The sequence below is a fragment of the Bison bison genome, unplaced genomic scaffold (genome assembly GCF_000754665.1).
Source record: "Bison bison bison isolate TAMUID 2011002044 unplaced genomic scaffold, Bison_UMD1.0 scf7180017858770, whole genome shotgun sequence".
Taxonomy (NCBI): Eukaryota; Metazoa; Chordata; class Mammalia; order Artiodactyla; family Bovidae; genus Bison; species Bison bison.
In genome coordinates, this window is record NW_011489342.1 from 2,394,369 (window position 1) to 2,415,760 (window position 21,392).

The 21,392-nt window shown below is 38.8% G+C and overlaps 1 protein-coding gene across 1 annotated transcript in view; it reads right to left on the minus strand.

The window, feature by feature from the left end:
- Positions 1 to 21,387, minus strand: part of ZNRF2 (zinc and ring finger 2, E3 ubiquitin protein ligase) — a gene marked incomplete at its 5' end in the record, with an annotated part of 93,766 nt that extends 72,379 nt beyond the window's left edge. Inside the window, one exon of the mRNA XM_010829411.1 lies at positions 21,327 to 21,387. Within this exon, the coding sequence (XP_010827713.1) occupies positions 21,327 to 21,387 (61 nt within the window). The remainder of the gene's footprint in view (positions 1 to 21,326) is intronic.
- Positions 21,388 to 21,392: the final 5 nt, after the last annotated feature.

Consider the following 21,392-nt stretch of genomic DNA (forward strand, 5'->3'; position numbering starts at 1 on the left):
CCTCTCCTGACCACCATCTCCCAGGCAACTTCAAGGAAAATCCACTGAACCTGGACACTGAGTGGGAAGGAGATGAAAAAAATCACCACTGTGAATTTGGGACACAAATAGAACTCTTGCTGCATCTGCTGTCTGACTTTGTAATTCCTACATGGTCCAAAATCCCTATCCTGAAATTCTCACACTTTAACATGCATCAGAATCACCTACATGGCCTATTTAAACAGAATGCTGCTACCTCATAGATAAATGTGTGTGTGTGTGTAATTTGCATAATTTGAATGTTATTTTTGATCAATGAGAAACCGTGCAGCCAGGACCAAGGAGGTGTCTAAGACACACCGTCTATCTGGGAAAGGGCACTCGCCAAGTACCCAGCTGTCTGAGTGGCTTGGACCTGAGAAGGGCACAAAACACACAGCCCATCTGGGTCTGTGCCCTTGCGGAGCACCCGAGAACCTGACCAGCTTAGACCGGGGAAGTGCATGAAACAAAGGGCCCACAGGGGACAGTGCACTTGCAGAGCACGCTGGAGCCAGAGCAGCGTGGACCTGGGGAGTGCATGCCGCCTCGGGCTGAGGGAACCCAGCGTGATCCATCCGCTGCGAGCACTCCCCACACATGCTAGCGGCATTTGTTTGGGTGTCCCTCCCTCTCCACATTACAATAGAACAAGTGAGTCTAAATAAGGGGCCACCTTTGCCCCCTCGTGTCAGGGTAGAAATTAGACACTGAAGAGACTTGGAAACAGAGGAAGCCAAAATAAACAAAGAAGGGCGTACCGCTCTGGAAGTGACAGGTGCAACAGATTAAAACCCTGCAGTTAATGCTGAGACTGCATTGAGGGGCAACCATAGACCTTGAGAACAAATACAAGCCGGAATAAGGAACCATCTGACACTGAACTGACCCGACACTGCCCACAGCAGCTCCAGAGAAACTCCTAGATAAATATTATCACTTTTTAATTTATTAAAAATTTAGTTATTTATTACTCCTTTAACTTTCATTTTTATAGCCTACTATTACCACAATCACAGACAAATAACCAAACTAATCACACGGACCACCGCCTTGTGTAACTCGATGAAACTATGAGCCATGCTGTGTGGGGCCACCCCAGACAGAAGGGTCATGGTGGAGAGTTCTGACAGAATGTGGTCCACTGGAGAAGGGAATGGCAAACCACTTCAGTATTTTTGCCTTGAGAAGCCCATGACCAATATGAAAAGGCAAAAAGAATGATACTGAAAGATGAACTCCCCAGGTCGGTTGGTGACCAATATGCTACTGGAGTATAGAGTAGAGAAATAACTGCAGAAAGAATGAAGAGACAGAGCCAAAGTGAAAACAATGCCCAGTTGTGGATGTGACTGGTGATGGAACTAAAGTCCAATGCTGTAAAGAACAATATTGCATAGAAACCTGGAATGTTAGGGCCATGAATCAAGGTAAATTGGAAATGGTCAAATAGGAGATGGCAAGAGTGAACGTCGACATTTTATGAGTCAGTGAACTAAAATGGACTGGAATGGGCAAATTTAATTCAGATGACCATTGTATCTACTACTGTGCCCAAGAATACCTTAGAAGAAATGGATTAGCCATCATAGTTAACAAAAAGAGTCTGAAATGCAGTACTTGGGTGCAATCTCAAAAATGACAGAATGATCTCTAACCCTAACCCTAAACAATGACAGTTGTTTCCAAGGCAAATAATTCTGTCTCACAGTAACCCAAGTCTATGCCCCAACCACTAATGCTGAAGAAACTGAATGGTTCTATGAAGACCTACAAGACCCTCTAGAACTAACACCCCAAAACGATGTCCTTTTCATCATAGGGGATTGGAATGCAAAGGTAGAAAGTCAAGAGATACCTGGAGTAACAGGCAAGTTTGGCCTTGGAGTACAAAATTAACAGGGCAAAGGCTCATAAATTTTGCCAAGAGAATGCACTGGTCATAGCAAACACCCTCTTCCAACAACCCAAGAGACGAATTACACATGGACATCACGAGATGGTCAACACCGAAATCAGACTGATTATATTTTTTGCAATTGAAGATGGAGAACCTCTATATAGTCAGCAAAAACAAGACCAGGAGCTGACTGTGGCTCAGATCATGAACTCCTTATTGCCAAACTCAGACTTAAATTGAAGAAAGTAGGGAAAACCACTAGACCATTCAGGTATGACCTCAATCAAATCCCTTATGATTATACAGTGGAAGTGACAAACAGATTCAAGGAATTAGATCTAATAGACAAGAGTGCTTGAAGAACTATGGATGGAGGTTTATGACACTGTACAGGAGGCAGTGATCAACACCATCCCCAAGAAAAAGAAAGGCAAAATGGCTGTTTGAGGAGGCCTTACACATAGCTGAGAAAAGAAGAGAAGCTAAAGGCAAAAGAAAAAAAGAAAGATACACCCATCTGAATGCAGAGTTCTAAAGATTAGTAAGGAAAGATAAAAAAGCCTTCTTCAGTGATCAATGCAAAGAAATAGAGGGAAACAACAGTATGGGAAAGAGCAATCTCTTCAAGAAAATTAGAGATACGAAGGGAACATTTCCTGCAAGGATGGGTACAATAAAGGACAGAAAGAGTATGGACCTAACGGAAGCACAAGATATTAAGAAGAAGTGGCAAGAATACACAGAAGATTTATACAAAAAAGATCTTAATGACCCAGATAACCACGATGGTGTGATCACTCACCTAGAGCCAGATATCCTGGAGTGCAAGGTCAAGTGGGCCTTAGGAAGCATCATTACGAACAAAGCTAGTGGAGGTAATGGAATTCCAGCTAAGCTATCTCATATCCTAAAAGATGATGCTATGAAAGTGCTGCACTCAATATGCCAGCAAATTTGGGAAACTCAGCAGTGGCCACAGGTCTGGAAAAGATCGGTTTTCATTCCATTCCCAAAGAAAGGCAATGCCAAAGAATGTTCAAACTACTGCACGATTACACACATCTCACAAACTTGCAAAGTAATGCTCAAAATTCTCCAAACAAGACTTCAAGAGTACGTGAACCAAGAACACCCAAATGTTCAAGCTGGTTTTAGAAAAGGCAGAAGAACCAGAGATCAAATTGCCAACTTACATTGATCGGATCATCGAAAAAGCAAGAGAATTCCAGAAAAACATCTACTTCTGCTTTATTGACTACGCCAAAGCCTTTGACTGTATGGATCACAACAAACTGTGGAGAATTCTTAAAGAGATGAGAATACCAGACCACCTAACCTGCCTCCTGAGAAATCTGCATACAGGTGAAGAAGCAACAGTAAGAACTAAACATGGAACAACAGACTGGTTCCAAATTTGGAAAGCAGTACGTCAAGGCTGTATATTATCACCCTGCTTATTTAACTTCTATGCAGAGTACATCATGTGAAATGCTGGGTTGGAGGAAGTACAAGCTGGAATCAAGATTGCCTGGAGAAATAAATAACCTCAGATATGCAGATGACACCACCCTTATGGCAGAAAGCAAAGAGAAACTAAAGAGCCTCTTGATGAAAGTGAAACAGGAGAGTGAAAAAGCTGCCTTAAAACTCAACATTCAAAAAACAAAGATCACGGCATCCGGTCCCATCACTTCATGGCAAATAGATGGGGAAACCATGAAGACTGTGAGAGACTTTATTTTTGGGGGCTCCAAAGTCACTGCAGATGGTGATTGCAGCTGTGAAATCAATAGATGCTTGCCCCTGGAAGAAAAGCTATGACAAACCTAGACAGCATATTAAAAAGCAGAGACACTGCCGACAAAAATCTGTCTAGTCAAAGCTATGTTTTTTCCAGTAGTCATGTATGGATGTGAGAGTTGGACCATAAAGAAAGTTGAGTGCCGAAGAACTGATGCTTCTGAACTGTGGTGTTGGAGAAGACTCTTGAGAGTCCCTTGGACTGCAAGGAGATCCAACCAGTCCATCCTAAAGGAAATCAGTCCTGAAATTTCATTGGAAGGACTGATGCTGAAGCTCAAATTCCAATACTTTGGCCACCTGATGTGAAGAACTGACTCATCTGAAAAGACCTTGATGCTGGGAAAGGTTAAAGGCAGGAGGAGAAGGGGACAACAGAGAATGAATGGCTGGATGGCACCACTGACTCGATGGACATGAGTTTGAGCAAGCTCTGCGAGTTGGCGATGGACAAGGAGGCCTGGTGTGCTGCAATCCATGGTGTCGCAGAGAGTTGGACAGGACTGAGTGACTGAACTGAACTGATATTATCATCAGCTGCAATGTTTAATATCTAGAGTCTGATGGCAACAAAATGTTTAATGAAATTTAAATTATATTTAAAATATATTGTTTATGTACCAGTACTACATAATATGCACGTGTGTGTGTGTATATATATATATAAATACATGAAGAGGAGTATGATAAAGTGATCAGTGAACACTCAAACATAAAAGTATGGTTCTCTAGTGCAAAATTCTGTGGTAGAAATAAAATACAAATACTACTTCAAGGTAAAAAAGGAACAATGTAAAATTTCCAACAACTAAAGACTAGCCTCTTCATGAATGTTATAAAGGATGCAGGCAAATCTCAAGACACTAGGATATTATATTTATATTCCATTGGATATACTTAAAACAGTGACATTAGTATTTTAAAACATCAATATTTTTAATATTCTTGAAATTATATCCCTTACAACTATTTAAACATTATGATAAAAAAAGTTAGATGTCAACTTAAAAATGTAAAAAGAGGTAGATAGTTTAAAAAATTATTTGGGGTTCAAAAAACAAGTAAAAGACCTAAATAGGAATTTCTCCAAAGAAGACATACAAATGGTCAATAGCACACAAAAAGATGCACACTGCTAATTATTAAAGAAATGTAAATCAAAACCATAATCAAGTATCACTGCACACCAATAAGATCGGCCCTCATTAAGAAGTCTACAAATAATAAATGCTAGAGAGAACGCAAAGAAACAGGAACTCTCCTGCACTGCTGGTAGGATTATAAACTGGTGAGGCACTATGGAAAACAGCATAGAGGTTTCTTAAAAAACTAAAAAGAAAGTAACCATATGACCCAACACTCCTACTCCTGGATACACGCCCAGAGAAAACTCTAACTGAAAAAGATACCTGCAGCACAATATTCACAGCAGCACCATTTACAAAAGCCAAGACGTGGAAGCAACGCAAATGTCCACCGACAGATGAATGGATAAGGATGATGTGGTATGTATATACACACATACTTGGCTATAAAAAAAGCATGACATATTTGCAGCAACAGGGATCTACAGATTATACTAAGTGCAATCAGACAAATATATCACTTACATGTGGAATCCAAAGTATGATATGAATGAACTTATTTACAAAACAGAAACAGGCTCACAGACATAGAAAACATATTTATGGTTATAAGGGGAAAGCAGGGAGGAGGGATAAATTAGGAGTTTGGGATTAGCATATACAAACTATATATATATATTGAATAAAACAGATAAACAAGGTTCTATTGTATAGAGGGAACTATATCAAGTAATAAACTATGATGGAAAAGAATCTGAAAAAGTATATACAGGGGTGTGTGTGTGTGTGTGCGCGTGTGTATAACTAAATCACTTTGCTGTACATAAGAAGGTAACACAACACTGGAAATAAACTATACTTCAATTTTTTTAATTTAGGAGATAAAAAAGCAAAAAGGTTTAATGACCACTGTCCCAAAGGACTTGTGAACATGTGCAAAAGGAGTCATGAATAAAAACGTTCACAGCAGCATCTTTATAATAATGCACCACCAACTCCATCAACAATTAAAATGAATAAATTGTGGGATATTCATTTAATGGAATGTATCAATAAAGATGAATAAGCTACAGCTACAAACAATAACACGGATGAACTGTAAATAAAGTCATCTATTTAGAATGACTCCATTTACATGGTATTCATGACAAAGTCTATTATTTGAGGACGCTTATGTTTTAGAGATGCGTAACTTAGCGATGAAGCCATAAAGAAAGAAAAATATTTTTCTCAGAAGCAAGTATAATACAACAGAAGACCAAGAGGGAGATTCTAATAAACACTGAACCATTCATTTCTTGGCATGGGTGGCGGTACAAAAGGACTCCCTTTATTAGTCTTGAAAGATGCATACAATTTTACATATTTTTCTGCATGTAAAATATATTACACAATAAAATGACTTCTAAAAATTACCCTTTGATCCAGCAATCTCCATCTGGTAATTCATCCTAGGGATAACATCAATATACAAAGAATATATGCACAATGATTTTCATTTGTTTGTAGTAGTTTAAAAAAAAAAGCTCAATAATTTATCCAACATGGCAACTGTGAAACATCTTGCAGTCACTAAAAAGAATCTTAAGTATATTACTTGAGGAATTTTCAAGGTGTTTTAAGTGAAAAAAACAAGATGCAGAAAAGTATTCATAATACAATCCACAAAATTCCTATATATGTGTATATGTTATATCCATGCCTAACACAAAGGTTCAGAAAATAAACATGAAATCATTTTATCTGGCAGGTATAGGTGTGGGGATAAAAAAGAAAAAGAAAGCAAAAAAAATTGGTGTGAACATACATACATGTATAAAGAGATGTACCAAAGTGTCAGTGGTATTTATCTTAGCAGGTTTTCAAGCAACTTTTCAAGTAATTTATCTTACTGGATTTTCAGGTAATTTTTATTTTCTTATATTTTTATGTGCCATTTCAAGATTTTAACAATAGCACTCAAGATTTATAAATAGGACATATTATTTTATGGCCAGTAAACACTAAAGTAGACACTATCATTTTGGACAAAGTATCTCTAAGGTCTAGAATAAATAATAGCCCACCTGGTGACATCCATAGAGAAACAGCCCTGGATGGTCAGTTTATAAAGTGGAGAGTAAGTCACATGCTACATTAGGGAAGCTGTTTTCAGGGTGTATGCTACTAGCAGTGCTTGTGTGGTAATGTACATACCAATAACCTGGGCCTTTTTAAAATGCAGATTCTGTTTGAAGGGAATGGCTACCCACTCCAGTATTCTGGCCTGGAGAATTCCATGGACCGTATAGTCCTTGGGGTCGCAAAGAGTCTGACACGACTGATCGACCTTCACTGTCACTTTCTTTTCTGTTTCAGTAAGTCTGGGATGGGGCCCAAGATTCTGCATTTCTAATAAGCTCACAAGTAAATGTAACGCAATTGGCCCACAGAATGTACTTTAACAAGGCGGTGACCATTTAGAATGTGAGCACTAAGTGGGGAGCACTGGGCATTTTTGCAAGTATTACATCATTTAATCCTTATTAAAACTTTCTGAGGTAGGTTTAATCATTTCCATCTACAGATACCTAAACTCAAGCTCACAAGGTAACAGAGAAATACTGATGGTAGAAGGGAAATAATGCCCCCTGGTTAATTTAGTTAATGAAACCCCTTTGACGGCTGTTTCCATACCACAATTATTTCCCATTTTTAGATATCTTCTTTCAGCAGGAAAACACTAGCATCATAACCTAAGAGTTGTCAAGTTTACATCTCAATGCAAAAATGGGACTGCAAATCACCTAACAAAGAGAGTACTAGCTGTGATTCTCAAACCAGCAGCATCAGCAACCTGAAAACTTGTCAGAAATGCACATTCTCAGGCCCCATTCCAAACTCATTGAGTCAAACACTTTGGGAATGGGGGTGATGCCCACTAAAGTTCAAGAACCACAGAACATCAATAAAGGATTAATGAAACAGAAGTCAAATTACTGTGAAACTAATTTAGGAGATATCGAATTAAAAGGAGTTAACCAAATTTCTTTATAAAACTTCCTGGGCTGCAGAACTCTCTCTTCTAGGAGAAGCTTATGGGACCAGTGTTTTCATATGATTAAACTCTCAAGGATCCTGTCCCAAAGCAGATTTTGTTCCGTGGGGCCTGAGGGCTAAGGGCACACACCGGAAGTCAGATAAACTTAAGTGTGAACCTGAGCTCTCAAAGCATGAGTAATGGTAGTACAGGAGTAGTAACAGAAAGAACAGCAATGATAATGATCCTGCTGCCAGTTCTTTTCTGTTTATAAAAGGTATACACGTATTACCATAAGAAAATATATGACAAAACCAATTCTACCAGCCAGATAACCAACTTTTAGTGTATGGGTATTACCTTCTGGTCTTTTTTCCTTATAGGCACATACATACACAAATTTGGTAACAAAATTACCAAAACAAAACCCGTACCACTGTATACTTAATTTTGTAGTTTCCAGTCTGTCCACTAGACAGACTTCCTGAGGACAAGAGTGGTTTTCACCTTTGCATTCCCAGTACCAGAAAGCCTACCTAGCTTACTGCAGCTGGCATTGAATATTTTTTGACTGAGTGAATAAGAAGAATCAGATACACAGACTGTGCATGATAATAAGAGATGAGTTTAGGTTTCTTCCATGCTCAATTTTAAAGCCAGCTAAACACAAAAGATATCCCTAAGTCCTGTGCATTGGCCTATAAAAGTTCATTGTCACACTTTCATAATACAGGAAATACTTTTTCTAGTGCTTGCCACATTATAAAGCTACTTTCTTTAAAAAGCCTTAAGACATTAAGTATGCGGATACATAGCAAAAGCAAGAATAATGTCAATAGAATGACAGACAATTTGGTCCCCAAAGGACCTCAATTTTCTGTGGCATAAGCTTGTCAGATTTCTCAAATTCCTCTAGAGCTCTTGACTCCGAAAGAGGAAGACTGCTTTCAGAACACCAAGGAATAATGCTGACAGAGCTAGTTTACCACCCCCTCTGAAAAAAGTGAAACCACCTCCTCTGAACAAGCAACAGCATGTGCCTTTCTACAAGTCTCATTATGACTCTCTTCAGCGCACTAACCTGCAAGAGGATAGGCCTCCAGGCTGCTGTCCTAATCATTTGTTCTTACACAGCAAATTTAATTACCCTTTTGGAATTTGTAAAAATGGGAATTGTCTGCATTAGTATATTCAATTCCAAGGCACGGACAGAGTTGTTTTCTTAAGCTTCATTATTCTTTAGTCTATCCTGGAAACTGAAGCCCAAGAAAATGAAAGATGAAGGTCATAAAACAAGCTTTATTGACCTCAAGGTAGAATTTGTTCTCACCATAACCAATGACCCTTCCAAAAATATCTAATATTTCAAAAGTGAATGCAGCTAACCATGTCCCTGATTGCTTTTAAGAATTTTAGTTAGGCCCTTTATACTAGCTTTTTAAGAATACTCTTCTCCATAGATATTAAAGGAATCTCCAGGCTGAGGTTCTGTCTTCCTATTCACCTTTCTCAGTCCATGTAGCTTGATACATGCATCATATAAAAAATGAGTAGATTCTTCTCCTGTTCTCATCCTTGGTGAATACAGAATCCATATTCAAGATTCAGTACAGTCTGTCTCACGGTCACAAATAGCCTAAGAACTCCTTTTTCTGGTTCTTCTTGCATAAGACTGGAATTTCTACTAACTAGCTTCCACTTTCCACTTTCATGCATTGGAGAAGGAAATGGCAACCCACTCCAGTGTTCTTGCCTGGAGAATCCCAGGGACGGGGGAGCCTGGTGGGCTGCCGTCTATAGGGTCGCAGAGTCGGACACGACTGAAGCGACTTAGCAGCAGCAGCAGCAGCTGTTACTGTGGATTACAGTTAGGTTGTACACAAAACTTAGGATCTTTGACTCATTTATACTTCCTGATTTATATACAAAAACAGAAAACATAAGAAGAAAGAAAATTAGATGGCTAGCTACTGTCTACTTAATTTTTAAAAGATTTAGACTAAACCAAAAACACAGGAAATAACCAACTTTTTCATCTTTGTTCAATCACTTCTCTACATTCCTTGGACAAGTTACATTTCTCCCATGTTTAGAAGCACTGATCCTAATAACAAAGCTTCCTGAATGCTGTCCTTTTCCTAAGAGTTGACAATTTGAAGACACAATTAACCACTATATCCCACTTTGATAAAGTGAATAACATCTAAAACATTTAGTATCATTCAAAACCTTTTCCAGTCAGATCATTTAAGATTAAAGAGTTGATAAAGTTTAAGGATAAATTTAAGCATTAATTTTAAAATTAAATTTCTCCTTTATTTGAAGTATTTACACACTCAAGTATCCTACTATAAATCTATCACTGATTAAACATTGTGGGTATTCTCAGGCTTAATGTCCACACATTAGAGGACGGTGTTACTGCAGGGAGGGATTGGCAAGAAAAAATTTTATTAACCTTTCCAATGTCTCCTATTTTTAACTTTACAACTACCCCAAACCCTCAACATGAAGAGCTACCTGTTATTATGACTTCATTAAATTCAAGAAGAGACAAAACTAATATATGATAACGTTGTTGTTCAGCTGTGAGGTCATGTCTGACTCTTTGCAATCCCATGAACTGCAGCATGCCAGGCTTCCCTGTCCTTCATTATTTCCTGGAGTTTACTCAAATTCATGTCCATTGAGTGCTGATACCATCCAACTATTTCATCTACGATAATAGATGATATAATAGATGATACGATAATCTATGATAATAGAAATAGGTAATAGTAATCATCTCTAAGAAGTACCGTGAGAATGACTTGGAAGGAGTTTAAGAGAACTTTTGGGGATAAAGAGAGTGTTTCCTACTTTTGACAGTGTGTTGGTTACACAGTGTATTGTCAAATCTATTTGTCAAAACTCTTTAAATAAAATGTAAATTAGGATCTGTGCATTGCAACATATGAAATGCATGTCCAGTCACTTGTTGTGTCTGACTCTTTGAAACCCCATGGACTGCAGCCCACCAGACTCTTCTGTCCAGGAGACTTTTTCAAGCATAAATTCTGGAGTGGGTTGCCATTTCCTACTCCAGGTGATCTTCCTGACCCAGGAATTGAACCCGTGTCTCTTGTGTCTCCTGCATTGGCAGGTGGATTTTTTAGCACTGTGCCACCTGGGAATAAGTAAAAATACAACAAATACAGAATTGGAATTCATCTAACTTCTGATGTTCATCTCCAAATAACCAAAGAAATTACTCTATGTTTATGAAATGCAAATGAGTCAGTGCTTGTGAAGTCACTTTTCTAATCCACAAATTACCACATAAAACAGTATTAGTTCTATATTTACAGAGATACTAAAAGTGGTCTGTAATATTAAGTATTCCTCTTTTAAGTTTTCTCTTAGGAAACTAACGACACTTCTTTACATGGCAAGATGGTGGAAAGAGTGAAACATGGGAATTAACTGAGATTTAAACGTTACCAGAGGCACTGCTTTCGAAGATGCACTGCTTCTGAAGATGTGTTATAATAGACAGGAAATCTGAAAAATTCCCAACCAAGACCTTAGAGGTCTCTGACCAGAGCACGCCAAAACACCAGCACAGCAGCATGCTCCTTTACCAAATGCCATGTCATCCAGGTTGCCTGAGATGCAGTAAACCATACAGCATAAAACGCTAAGGTTTTCGGATACTTCCCTGGAGAAGTAGCATATATTTAAAAGAACTGACCTGCTTTAACTTCACACCAACCATCTCCCACCACCCACAAAATATACTCAAACTGATCAACAATGTTTGCAGCATTTCAAATGCTTATGAAAAAACAACTATTAAGTACAGCATGATTTTATTTGTAAGACAATTTTATGATTGCCACATTTGCATAGTCCACATTATACCTACTTTCTTTGGCTCAACAGTTCAGTTTACATATATTTACTTTACACAAGTAAAAATATAACATCTCTGGAGCAGTAAGTTTTTATATACGATTTAAATATAGAATAATTTTAGTGATCATTAGCTGTGTATTCAAATACCAAATGTACTTGAAAACACTGAATTTACAAAATTTTACCTTCTGATTAACACAGTACAGGCACTGTAAAGCTTAATCCAGATATTCAAGGGAGATTCATGGGAACAGAAAACACATACATAAAAACTAAGACTTGGATTTTTTTTTTTGCAAAATCTGAGAAGTTGAGAAAAGTAAAGGACATGGTCTTCCTGAAGAGGGTGAGAATGAGAAGAGGGATATGAGTCTTAAATGTTTTAATTTTTGATAACAGTTCAAATGTTAAAAATAAAAAGATAGATTAAACCTCACAATACCACAAAACAAGATTTATTTTCATCCTGATTTTAGAGGTGAAAAAAAACTAAGGTAAGGAGCGGTTAGATAATGAGGTCATACAGTGTGGATGGACTCAACCCAGGCAGCCTGACTCCGAAAACCCAAACTCCTCCCCATGATCACAGAAGACAGCCTTCTCATTCCGAGAGTGCATTCCATCTCCTTCGCTTCGGTGACTGATATGTGGATAGGCACACAACTTAAATCAGAGTCCTCTTGCTACAGCTGGAGGAAAACATTCCCTTCAGGCCACTCAGATGACATGTAGATGGAAGTAACCGTAAGCCAACAGGCCATCACCTTAAATAAAGCCTCTATACAATATAAGAGGATAAAACTAGGTAATAAGCAAAATGAAAACTAGGGTGTGGGTGTGCATGCAGAGTACATCATGAGAAACGCTGGGCTGGATGAAGCACAAGCTGGAATCACGACTGCCAGGAGAAATACCAATAACCTCAGATATCCAGATGACACCACCCTTATGGCAGAAAGCAAAGAAGAATTAAACAGCCTCTTGATGAAAGTGAGAGAGGAGACTGAAAAGGCTGGCTTAAAACTCAACATCCAGAAAATTAACATCATGGCATCTGGTCCCATCACTTCATGGCAAATAGATGGGGAAACAATGGAAACAGTGACAAACTATTTTGGGGTGCTCCAAAATCACTGCAAATGGTGACTGCAGCCATGAAATTAAAAGACGCTTGCTCCTTGGAGGAAAAGTTACGACCAACCTAGACAGCATATTAAACAGCAGAGACATTACTTTGCCAACAAAGGTCTGTCTAGTCAAAGCTATGGTTTTTCCAGTAGTCATGTATGGATGTGAGAGCTGGACTATAAAGACAGCTGGGCGCTGAAGAACTGATGCTTTTGAACTGTGGTGTTGGAGAAGACGACTCTTCCAAGGTGTTTTGAGAGTACCTTGGACTGCAAGGAGATCTAACCAGTCCATCCTAAAGGAAATCAGTCCTGAATATTCATTGGAAGGACTGATGCTGAAGCTGAAACTCCAATACTTTGGTCACCTGATGCGAAGAGCTGACTCATCTGAAAAGACTCTGATGCTGGGAAAGATTGAAGGCAGAAGGAGAAGGGGACGACAGAGGATGAGATGGTTGGATGGCATCACCAACTCAATGGACATGAGTTTGAGTAAACTCTGGGAGGTGGTGATGGACAGGGGGGCCTGGCATGCTGCAGTCCATGGGGTCACAAGAGTCAGACGCAACTGAAGTATGCATGCACATACAGAATTTCTCAATTTCAGCTCCACTGATGCTGGTTCCTGAACTTGGTCCTTTGAGTCTGTGAGCTATTGTAGGACTTTTCCTAATAATTTGAAAGAACCAAACTTCAGACAAACTACAGTTGACCCTTGAACAATACAAATTATAACTGTGAAGGTCAAATACATGGACTTTTTTCAATAGTAAATTCTCCAGTACACCATGAATTCTAGCAAACTCCCAAGAGTTAGAGAAGGACAAAGGAACCCTGCAAGTGCATTCTACTGGGTGGAAGAGTCGGACATGACTTAGCGACTGAACAATGACAACACACCATCTTCAGTTTGGTTGAGTCCTCCATTCCTAACCATGGATACAGAGGAATGGCTATTTCAGAGAAGGGCTACAAATTAAACTGGACTGCCCAGAGCATCTGCACCCCAAACCCCCATGACATTCAAGGGTTGGCTGAATATAAATCCTCTACATCTTATCTAGTTGACTCCACTTTCAAAGTGCTAGATATCCAGAGTCTACCAACTCTTCACCAACTTCACCAACTTTAGTGCCACGGCTCTGTCCAAGACATTTATCTCTTGCCAAGGGTTTTGCACCTTTGCTTGACTCTTGCTCTCTAGGGTCTACTCCTGCATGGTGCCCAGAGCAATCTTTTAAAAGCCTAAGTCGGGTTATGTCAATCTCCTCCTCAAAAAAACTCTGCAATGTCTCCCCATCTCTCTCTAAAACAAAACTCTAAAAACCACATCAATGGTTATAAGGCAGTTCATGCCCCATCCCAGTCCTTATCTACAACCCCTTGCACTCCAACTACACTGGTGTCGTTAACTACTCCCAGAACACACCAGGTATGTTCATTACAATCACACCTAAGTACCTTTCTAGTTACTGTTCCTTCACCAGGGCTTCCCTGGTGGCTCAGATGGTAAAGAGTCTGCCTACAATGCAGGAGACCCGAGTTCGATCCCTGGGTCGGGAAGATCCTCTGGAGAAGGAAATGGCAACCCACTCCAGTACTCTTGCCTGGAAAATCCCATGGACGGAGGAGCCTGGTAGGCTAGTCTACGAGGTCGAAGAGTTGGACATGACTGAGCGACTTCACTTCACTTTCTCCCTGCGTTTGCTACTCACCTGGAGATTCTTCATGGCTTGTTTCTTCAGTTTCTGCTTGAATGTCACCTTATCAGAGAAGTTATCCCTAAAACCCTATTTAAAATAAAAACAAGTCTATACCCCACGATCTCTACCTTTCCACTCCAGTTTTTCTGCATCACATTCAAAACCCTCTGAAACACTGTATATTGATATTTTACTTGTTTGTTTACTGTCTCCCCCAAGCATAATATAACGCCTATGACAGTGCGGACATTTCTCCACTTCTATATCCTTAGGACAGTGCAAGGCAAAGTAGGTCTTCATCAAATATTTATTGAATGAGCTCTGGAATACTGGGCAATCATTAAAAATAATGCTATAAAAAATTTTAACATGATAGAAGAAACTGATTAAGTAGAAAGAGCATTTTATCAAAGAATATGTAACCAATGCATCAAAAAGGAAATCACAAGGGAAATTAGATAATATTTTTAACTGAATGTTAACAAAACACTTCAAAAATTGTGGCATTCAGCTAAAGCAATTCTTGGGGGGAAATTTGTAGCCTTAAAATCTTCTATTAGAACATCCAAAAGATTTAAAAATCAGAAGAATATATAAGAATGACCTCCAAATTTTCCATCTAAAACATATATATGAGAAAAATAGCCATCAACATTTTATTCTGGTTATTTCCCATGGCGATATTACAAGTGATTTGCAATTTCTTATATGTGCCTTTCTGTATTTTCCACATTATAGCTTTCTCTAATGAACATATATTATTTTAATAATAAAAACATTTTAAACAACTTTTCTTTGTGCTTTAATTGTAATCACTGGCCTCCTGCACTGCCTGTCTCTTAAAATTCTTGCTCCCCAAAATCCTATGCTTGTGCCTCAATTTGTATCCATCCCTCAGTAATATTAACCACTGTTCAGCTTCATTTATAATATGCAAATTGACAATTTCTCAATTTTTTTTGTAATGTCCTAAATTGGAGACATATTTCCAAATGCTTAAAAGATGCTTCTAGATAGAAATCCTCAAAATTTAACAAGCCTAAAAGGACTCATTATCATTTCCTATAACTTATTATTTTCTTCTTTATTTTTAATATTGGTTAATGACATCACCACACACCCCAGTTCCCAACTCTATCAGTTCTATCTTAGAGAACTCAAGTGTATAACCAGTTGTAACCCTGACAACTACAATGGCCAGCCCCTAGAAAGGGCTCAATTCACATTTATTAAAGCATACTTGGCATCTACACTATTATAACTTCTTCAAAGTAAACAGTAAATTCAAAAATATGGTTAGAACAGTTGCATGTTTAGCTGGTTAACCTAAGTCTATCATCAGTGTGGGCACACATGATTCCTGCCTCCTGATACTTACACCTTTCTGTCATTCCCTCCCCCTTGAGTATAAGCAGGCCCTGTGACTTGTTTATAACCAATGGAACGCAGCAAGGACCATGGGCTGAGTGTCATTACGTGTACATATTTACATGAGAGTGTAGCACCGGCCCATCTTGCGAGTCTCTCCTTTGCTGGCTTTGAAGAAGCAAGCTGCCAACAGCTTAATAACCATGAAGAAATGAATTGTAGTATTTAATAAGCAGCATAGAAAACTACCTGCAACTGAATACAATCATAACCTAAGCTATTTCTGAACTCTGTTCATACAAAGGGCATGTTTGCTCCAATTTCTAAACACTTCAATAAGTGGAGAACAATTTAATTCATTAGTAACACCAGTCAGTATATACATATAAGTAAAATTAATTAGGAAGTATTTTGCTACATATAGCAGTTCCTATACTTCTTTTTTAATCTATTTACTAATATACCCAATTGTGCAGATACCCAGAATACATAGTAAGTATAACCTTACACAATTCTTATAAAAACCCACAACTAATTAGTGGTATTGGTAAAGAAAATAAATAAGTGGTTTCCAGGCAAAGTAATCCAATTGGACAGGACTGGGGGACTTGCTGGAGACACTGCTGCTGCTGCTAAGTCGCTTCAGTCGTGTCCGACTCTGTGCGACCCCGTAGACGGCAGCCCAGCAGGCTCCCCCGTCCCTGGGATTCTCCAGGCAAGAACACTGGAGTGGGTTGCCATTTCCCTCTCCAATGCATGAAAGTGAAGAGTGAGAGTGAAGTTGCTCAGTCATGTCCGACTCTTCGTGACCCCATGGACAGCAGCCTATCAGGCTCCTCCGCCCCTGGGATTTTCTAGGCAAGAGTACTGGAGTGGGGTGCCATTGCCTTCTCCGCTGGAGACACTACCTGTTAGTAAAACAACGGAGCATGTACTGGCTTTGCAGTCAGCAAAGCATCAAAAGTACTTAGGTCAGGCAGCTGCTCTCTTATCAGATGGTGCCCACTGCAACACAAACCACTCCCCGCTTCGGCACCTGCTCCATCCTGCAGGCAAGAAAACTTAAAATATTCCCAAAGCAGAAACTTTCATGAGGGAGCACATACTTTAGCATAACAAAGTATCGAGTGTTTAAGGATTATGTGAGATTACAAATGAGAAAAATTAACCACAAGAGTTCTTGATTTCTGGGGGGTGGATGCGGGAGGAGATGGGTGACAGGATGGTGGTTAATTAGTCATTTTTCTGAAGCAGACATTTCTCTTCTACCACCCTGTAAGTTTTCAACTGAATAAAAGAACAGTCAGGAATAGAAAGGAGATTAATCACAATATCCCCAACTCAAACATTCTGGTACTAAATACTGGTAAGTAATAGTGACTGAGCATAATTCAACAGTTAATTAATACAGATAATCTAACACCTTAAAACCCACATCCGTCCTGAAGATTGAGAAGTTGGCCTGCTGCTGCTAAGTCACTTCAGTCATGTCCGACTCTGTGCGACCCCACAGACGGCAGCCCACCAGGCTCCCCCGTCCCTGAGATTCTCCAGGCAAGAACACTGGAGTGGGTTGCCATTTCCTTCTCCAATGCAGGAACATGAAAAGTAAAAGTGAAGTCGCTCAGTCGTGTCTGACTCTTATCGACCCCACGGACTGCAGCCTACCAGGCTCCTCCTTCCATGGGATTTTCCAGGCAAGAGTACTGGAGTGGGGTGCCATTGCCTTCTCTGAGAAGTTGGCCTAGAACTACAAATTTTAACATATTCAGTTTTAAGCAATGACAAACTTCTTCAATAAAAGGAAGCAATTGTTCCTAAGTAACAGGAGGCACCTGAATTACAATCACAAACCCAAACTTAAACCAATCAATTAGGAGGTGACCAAAAGCAACCCAGTACCACCAATAAATAGTCTAGATTAATTCATCTCTCTGTCTCACTTCCAGACTCAGAGATACAAGAGGACCCCACATGATTTCTCTAGAAATGATCTCCACTGACTGGCATAATTTTATAGTCCAATTTACCTTCGATATCCTTGCTAGATCATTAAACACTATTTTACCATCCATCATAATTGATGTTACAAACATTAACAACTTGTAGTGAAAAAAATGCAGACATACACTAAAGCCAGGAAAATCCTAAGATACCATCAAGTCTTCAATATTAGACTATTCCCTTAAAGACCTGTTTTTAAACAAAGGTGATTAAACAAAAAAAGGCTTTTGTTCACTGTAAAACTTTTGTTAAACTCAGCACTCTGAAAATAATAAAAAAAGAAACCTACTTGATCTAAAAATTCCTGTATGTTTTATAATCATACTCTGATATACAACTCAGTTCTAAGAAATTCTAGGAAAATTCTGTAAACTGAAATATAAATTAAGTACCTCTCTTCTATTTCTCTAGAGAGAATAAGAGCGAATATAGCCAAAATACATGTCCCAAAGAGAGCAAAACATAAAACCAACACAGAAAACCTCATTTAATTTGGTAATTCATTACGATGGAACTAGTTAACAATTCACCTTACCAGACGTCTAAATTTTTTTTAAGCGATATTGTTTAGATTTTCCTTTTCCATAAGGGAAAGATAATTTTGTATCTGATTAGTACCGTATTTTCCTATTAGGAAACAGTAACAATACAAACATCGATTAAAGTTTTATAAAATTACAGAAATAACTTTCCACTAATTTAGAAATAATCCTTCTCTCAACTTTCAGATGGAGTTCCTTTTTATTTGCCCAAACATCTGCACAATTTCTAACTGAATAAACTACTAAAAAATTAAGTCAACATGGAGTAATAATGAAGTCCAGTTTTAGATTCACGGACTTCCCTGGCAATCCAGACATTATGACTTTGCCTTCCAATGTGGCGGGTGCAGGTTCGATTCCTGGTCAGGGAGTTAAGATCCCACATGCCTTGGGGCCAAAAATTTTAAATGTAAAATAGAAGCAATATGTAACAAACTCAATAAAGAGTTTAAAAATTTTTTTAAAAAAATAAGATTTATCATCTGGTTCTCTAAATCTCAGGATGATGACAAACAGGGTTCTATTAAGTTTCCCTAATGAGCCCAACTACTGAAATACAGGTAAAAAATCTCATTAAAGCAAACGCTGCTAGAAAGATGCTTTTCCATCAGTTAGAAAGAAGTGTATTCCATCTCCCAGTCTTAAGTAGGATTTACGGTACTGGCACTTTGATCTGTTCGTGTCATTTAGAAAGAACAGGTAATTTCTCTGATTCTCTTCCAAGTTTTCTCAACTAGAGTCCCTCATCTGAACTACCAAACACAAAATTATCCCAGTGACTGTTTTCTCAAATTTCCTAAGAATGATACATGGCTAGAAACATTCCAAATGCACAAGAGAATAGTTAACTAACTGCACACAACAGATACTTTTAAGCCATTGGGGCTCCATTCTCTACAGAGACTTGGTTAGGAAACACTGCCACAGTTCTCAGTGTCACTGTGCTTCCACTTAGGCCCCAATCATGCTAACCCCTAAAATACTAAAAACGGCTAACGTGTACAAATCTAAGAACTCAGAAGAAAAAAGATAAATGCTTTACTTAATCCAACTTTCAGCAACTAGATCTTCTCCACCTGCTATTTCACTAAGAATTAATAGCACAGGTGTCAAATATTTGCCCCCACCCCCAGATGAAACACTTTAAACCCATACAGATAAACTTTTTTAAAAGAAAAAAACAGTCCTTTAAAAAAAGTTAAGCCATCAGTATACCAAAGAAGTTACTAATCTGATAAGCCTTTCCCTATTCCCTTTCTTTAGCAAGCTGTTAGACATAACTACATGCAAATTTTAATCTTAAGATAAATACATTTTTTTAGGACCAGCTTAGCCTTTATTCTTGCCACTAATCTCCCGTTCTTAAGAAACTGTCTTTTGTTATTCTTCAGTGTGGTACTACAGGACCTTCAGCTGTGTTAGTTATGAATCACAAATCACAGTACAGTCAGCACTAGTTCTTTTTCTCAAAAAGAAATGTTTTAAGGGCCCCTTAAGAAAAATCAGTATTTTTAGTTACAAAGAAAAAATCATTTTATAACAAGTAATTAAAATAAAGGTGATTAAAGAGTTGTTTTATATTTTGAATATGCAAAGCGGTATTAAAAAGATGGGGGGAAAACTAAACACGTCCCCTCCATTTTTAATTTGTACGAATGTGAATATTGATAGTACAGAACATCAGAGCAATTACATTATTGAACATTTCACTTTACCAACTGCCTGCTCAAATTTCTCACATTTATAAACATGAGTAAAGGAAGCAGAGAAATAGAGAAAATGGTGTTTTCACTATTCACCTGTGCTCAACTGTAACTGTAGGTAATACCATGATGTATAAAGAAAGCAATGATATGGAAATGTTTATCTTCTATTGTCTGCATCTCTAACCAGATTTAACTGCTACTCTTCATGAACTGAGAAGGGAGTGTCTTAATTCATTTACCATTAACTGTTCTGAAGCAAAGTAGAAACCATAAAACACAACTGAAGAAGTCGAATTTGCTTTCCTCAGATCAGGGGTACCCCTCCCCCGTTTCTATCAATCCAAAAAGACATACCGTTTTGCTACTAAAATTTCCATTTTTCACAAGGTCTTTCTTGAACCCTAGAGAGCACTGCTTTTCAAAAACACCTGGGCTTTTACTGCATCTTGTAGACAGAGTTGTAATGATTATTGGTTTCTTTCCTTAAGAAACAGTTCTCAATTTTTTAATGTTCTGTCCAAATTAAGCAGAACTCACATTAATCATTATCTAAAGCAGCAGTTTACTGAGGTTAAAAATATACTTTTCATTAACACATTCACTCAATTAAAGCATACACAGTAGGTGGGGCTACTGACACAAGACATGAGAATTACAGCTCTACAGTAAGTTACTCCAAAAGCGATAACTCTCTCCTTTTTCAAACACTCATCTGTTCATTTGAGACTCTGACTTTTGGCCTTTAAAAACCGCTCACCACTCGAGTCACCAGATACAACTACATTTAGCAACGGGTCCCGACTTCCTGCTACTAAAAACCACAAGCACCAGCTATTGCGTTTGTTTTTAAAACAATATTTGCTCCCTTCACCTCCGGGAGCAAACAAGGGCTTTCTGTACGAGAAAGCCACGAAGAGGTGAAGGTGCACGCGGTGTTCAAAAACCAAACACTGGGGTCCCGCGGTAGCGGCGCTGCAGGGGTTAAGAGGCGCTCTCTCCCTCTCTCTTTCCCTCCCACCCCAAAGAGGGTGACCCGGCCGGCCGCACGGCGAACCCCCGGCGCTCGGGCTGAAGGAGAAAAGGAGAAGGGTAAAAATAAGCGCAGCCGCGGCCCACGTGCCGCCTGCGGGAGGCAGAGAGGGAAAGGGCCGTACCTCCAAACATGTGCGGCGAGAGGTGAGCTGGTAAGGAGCCGATCACCAGGCGCGGCACATGTTTGG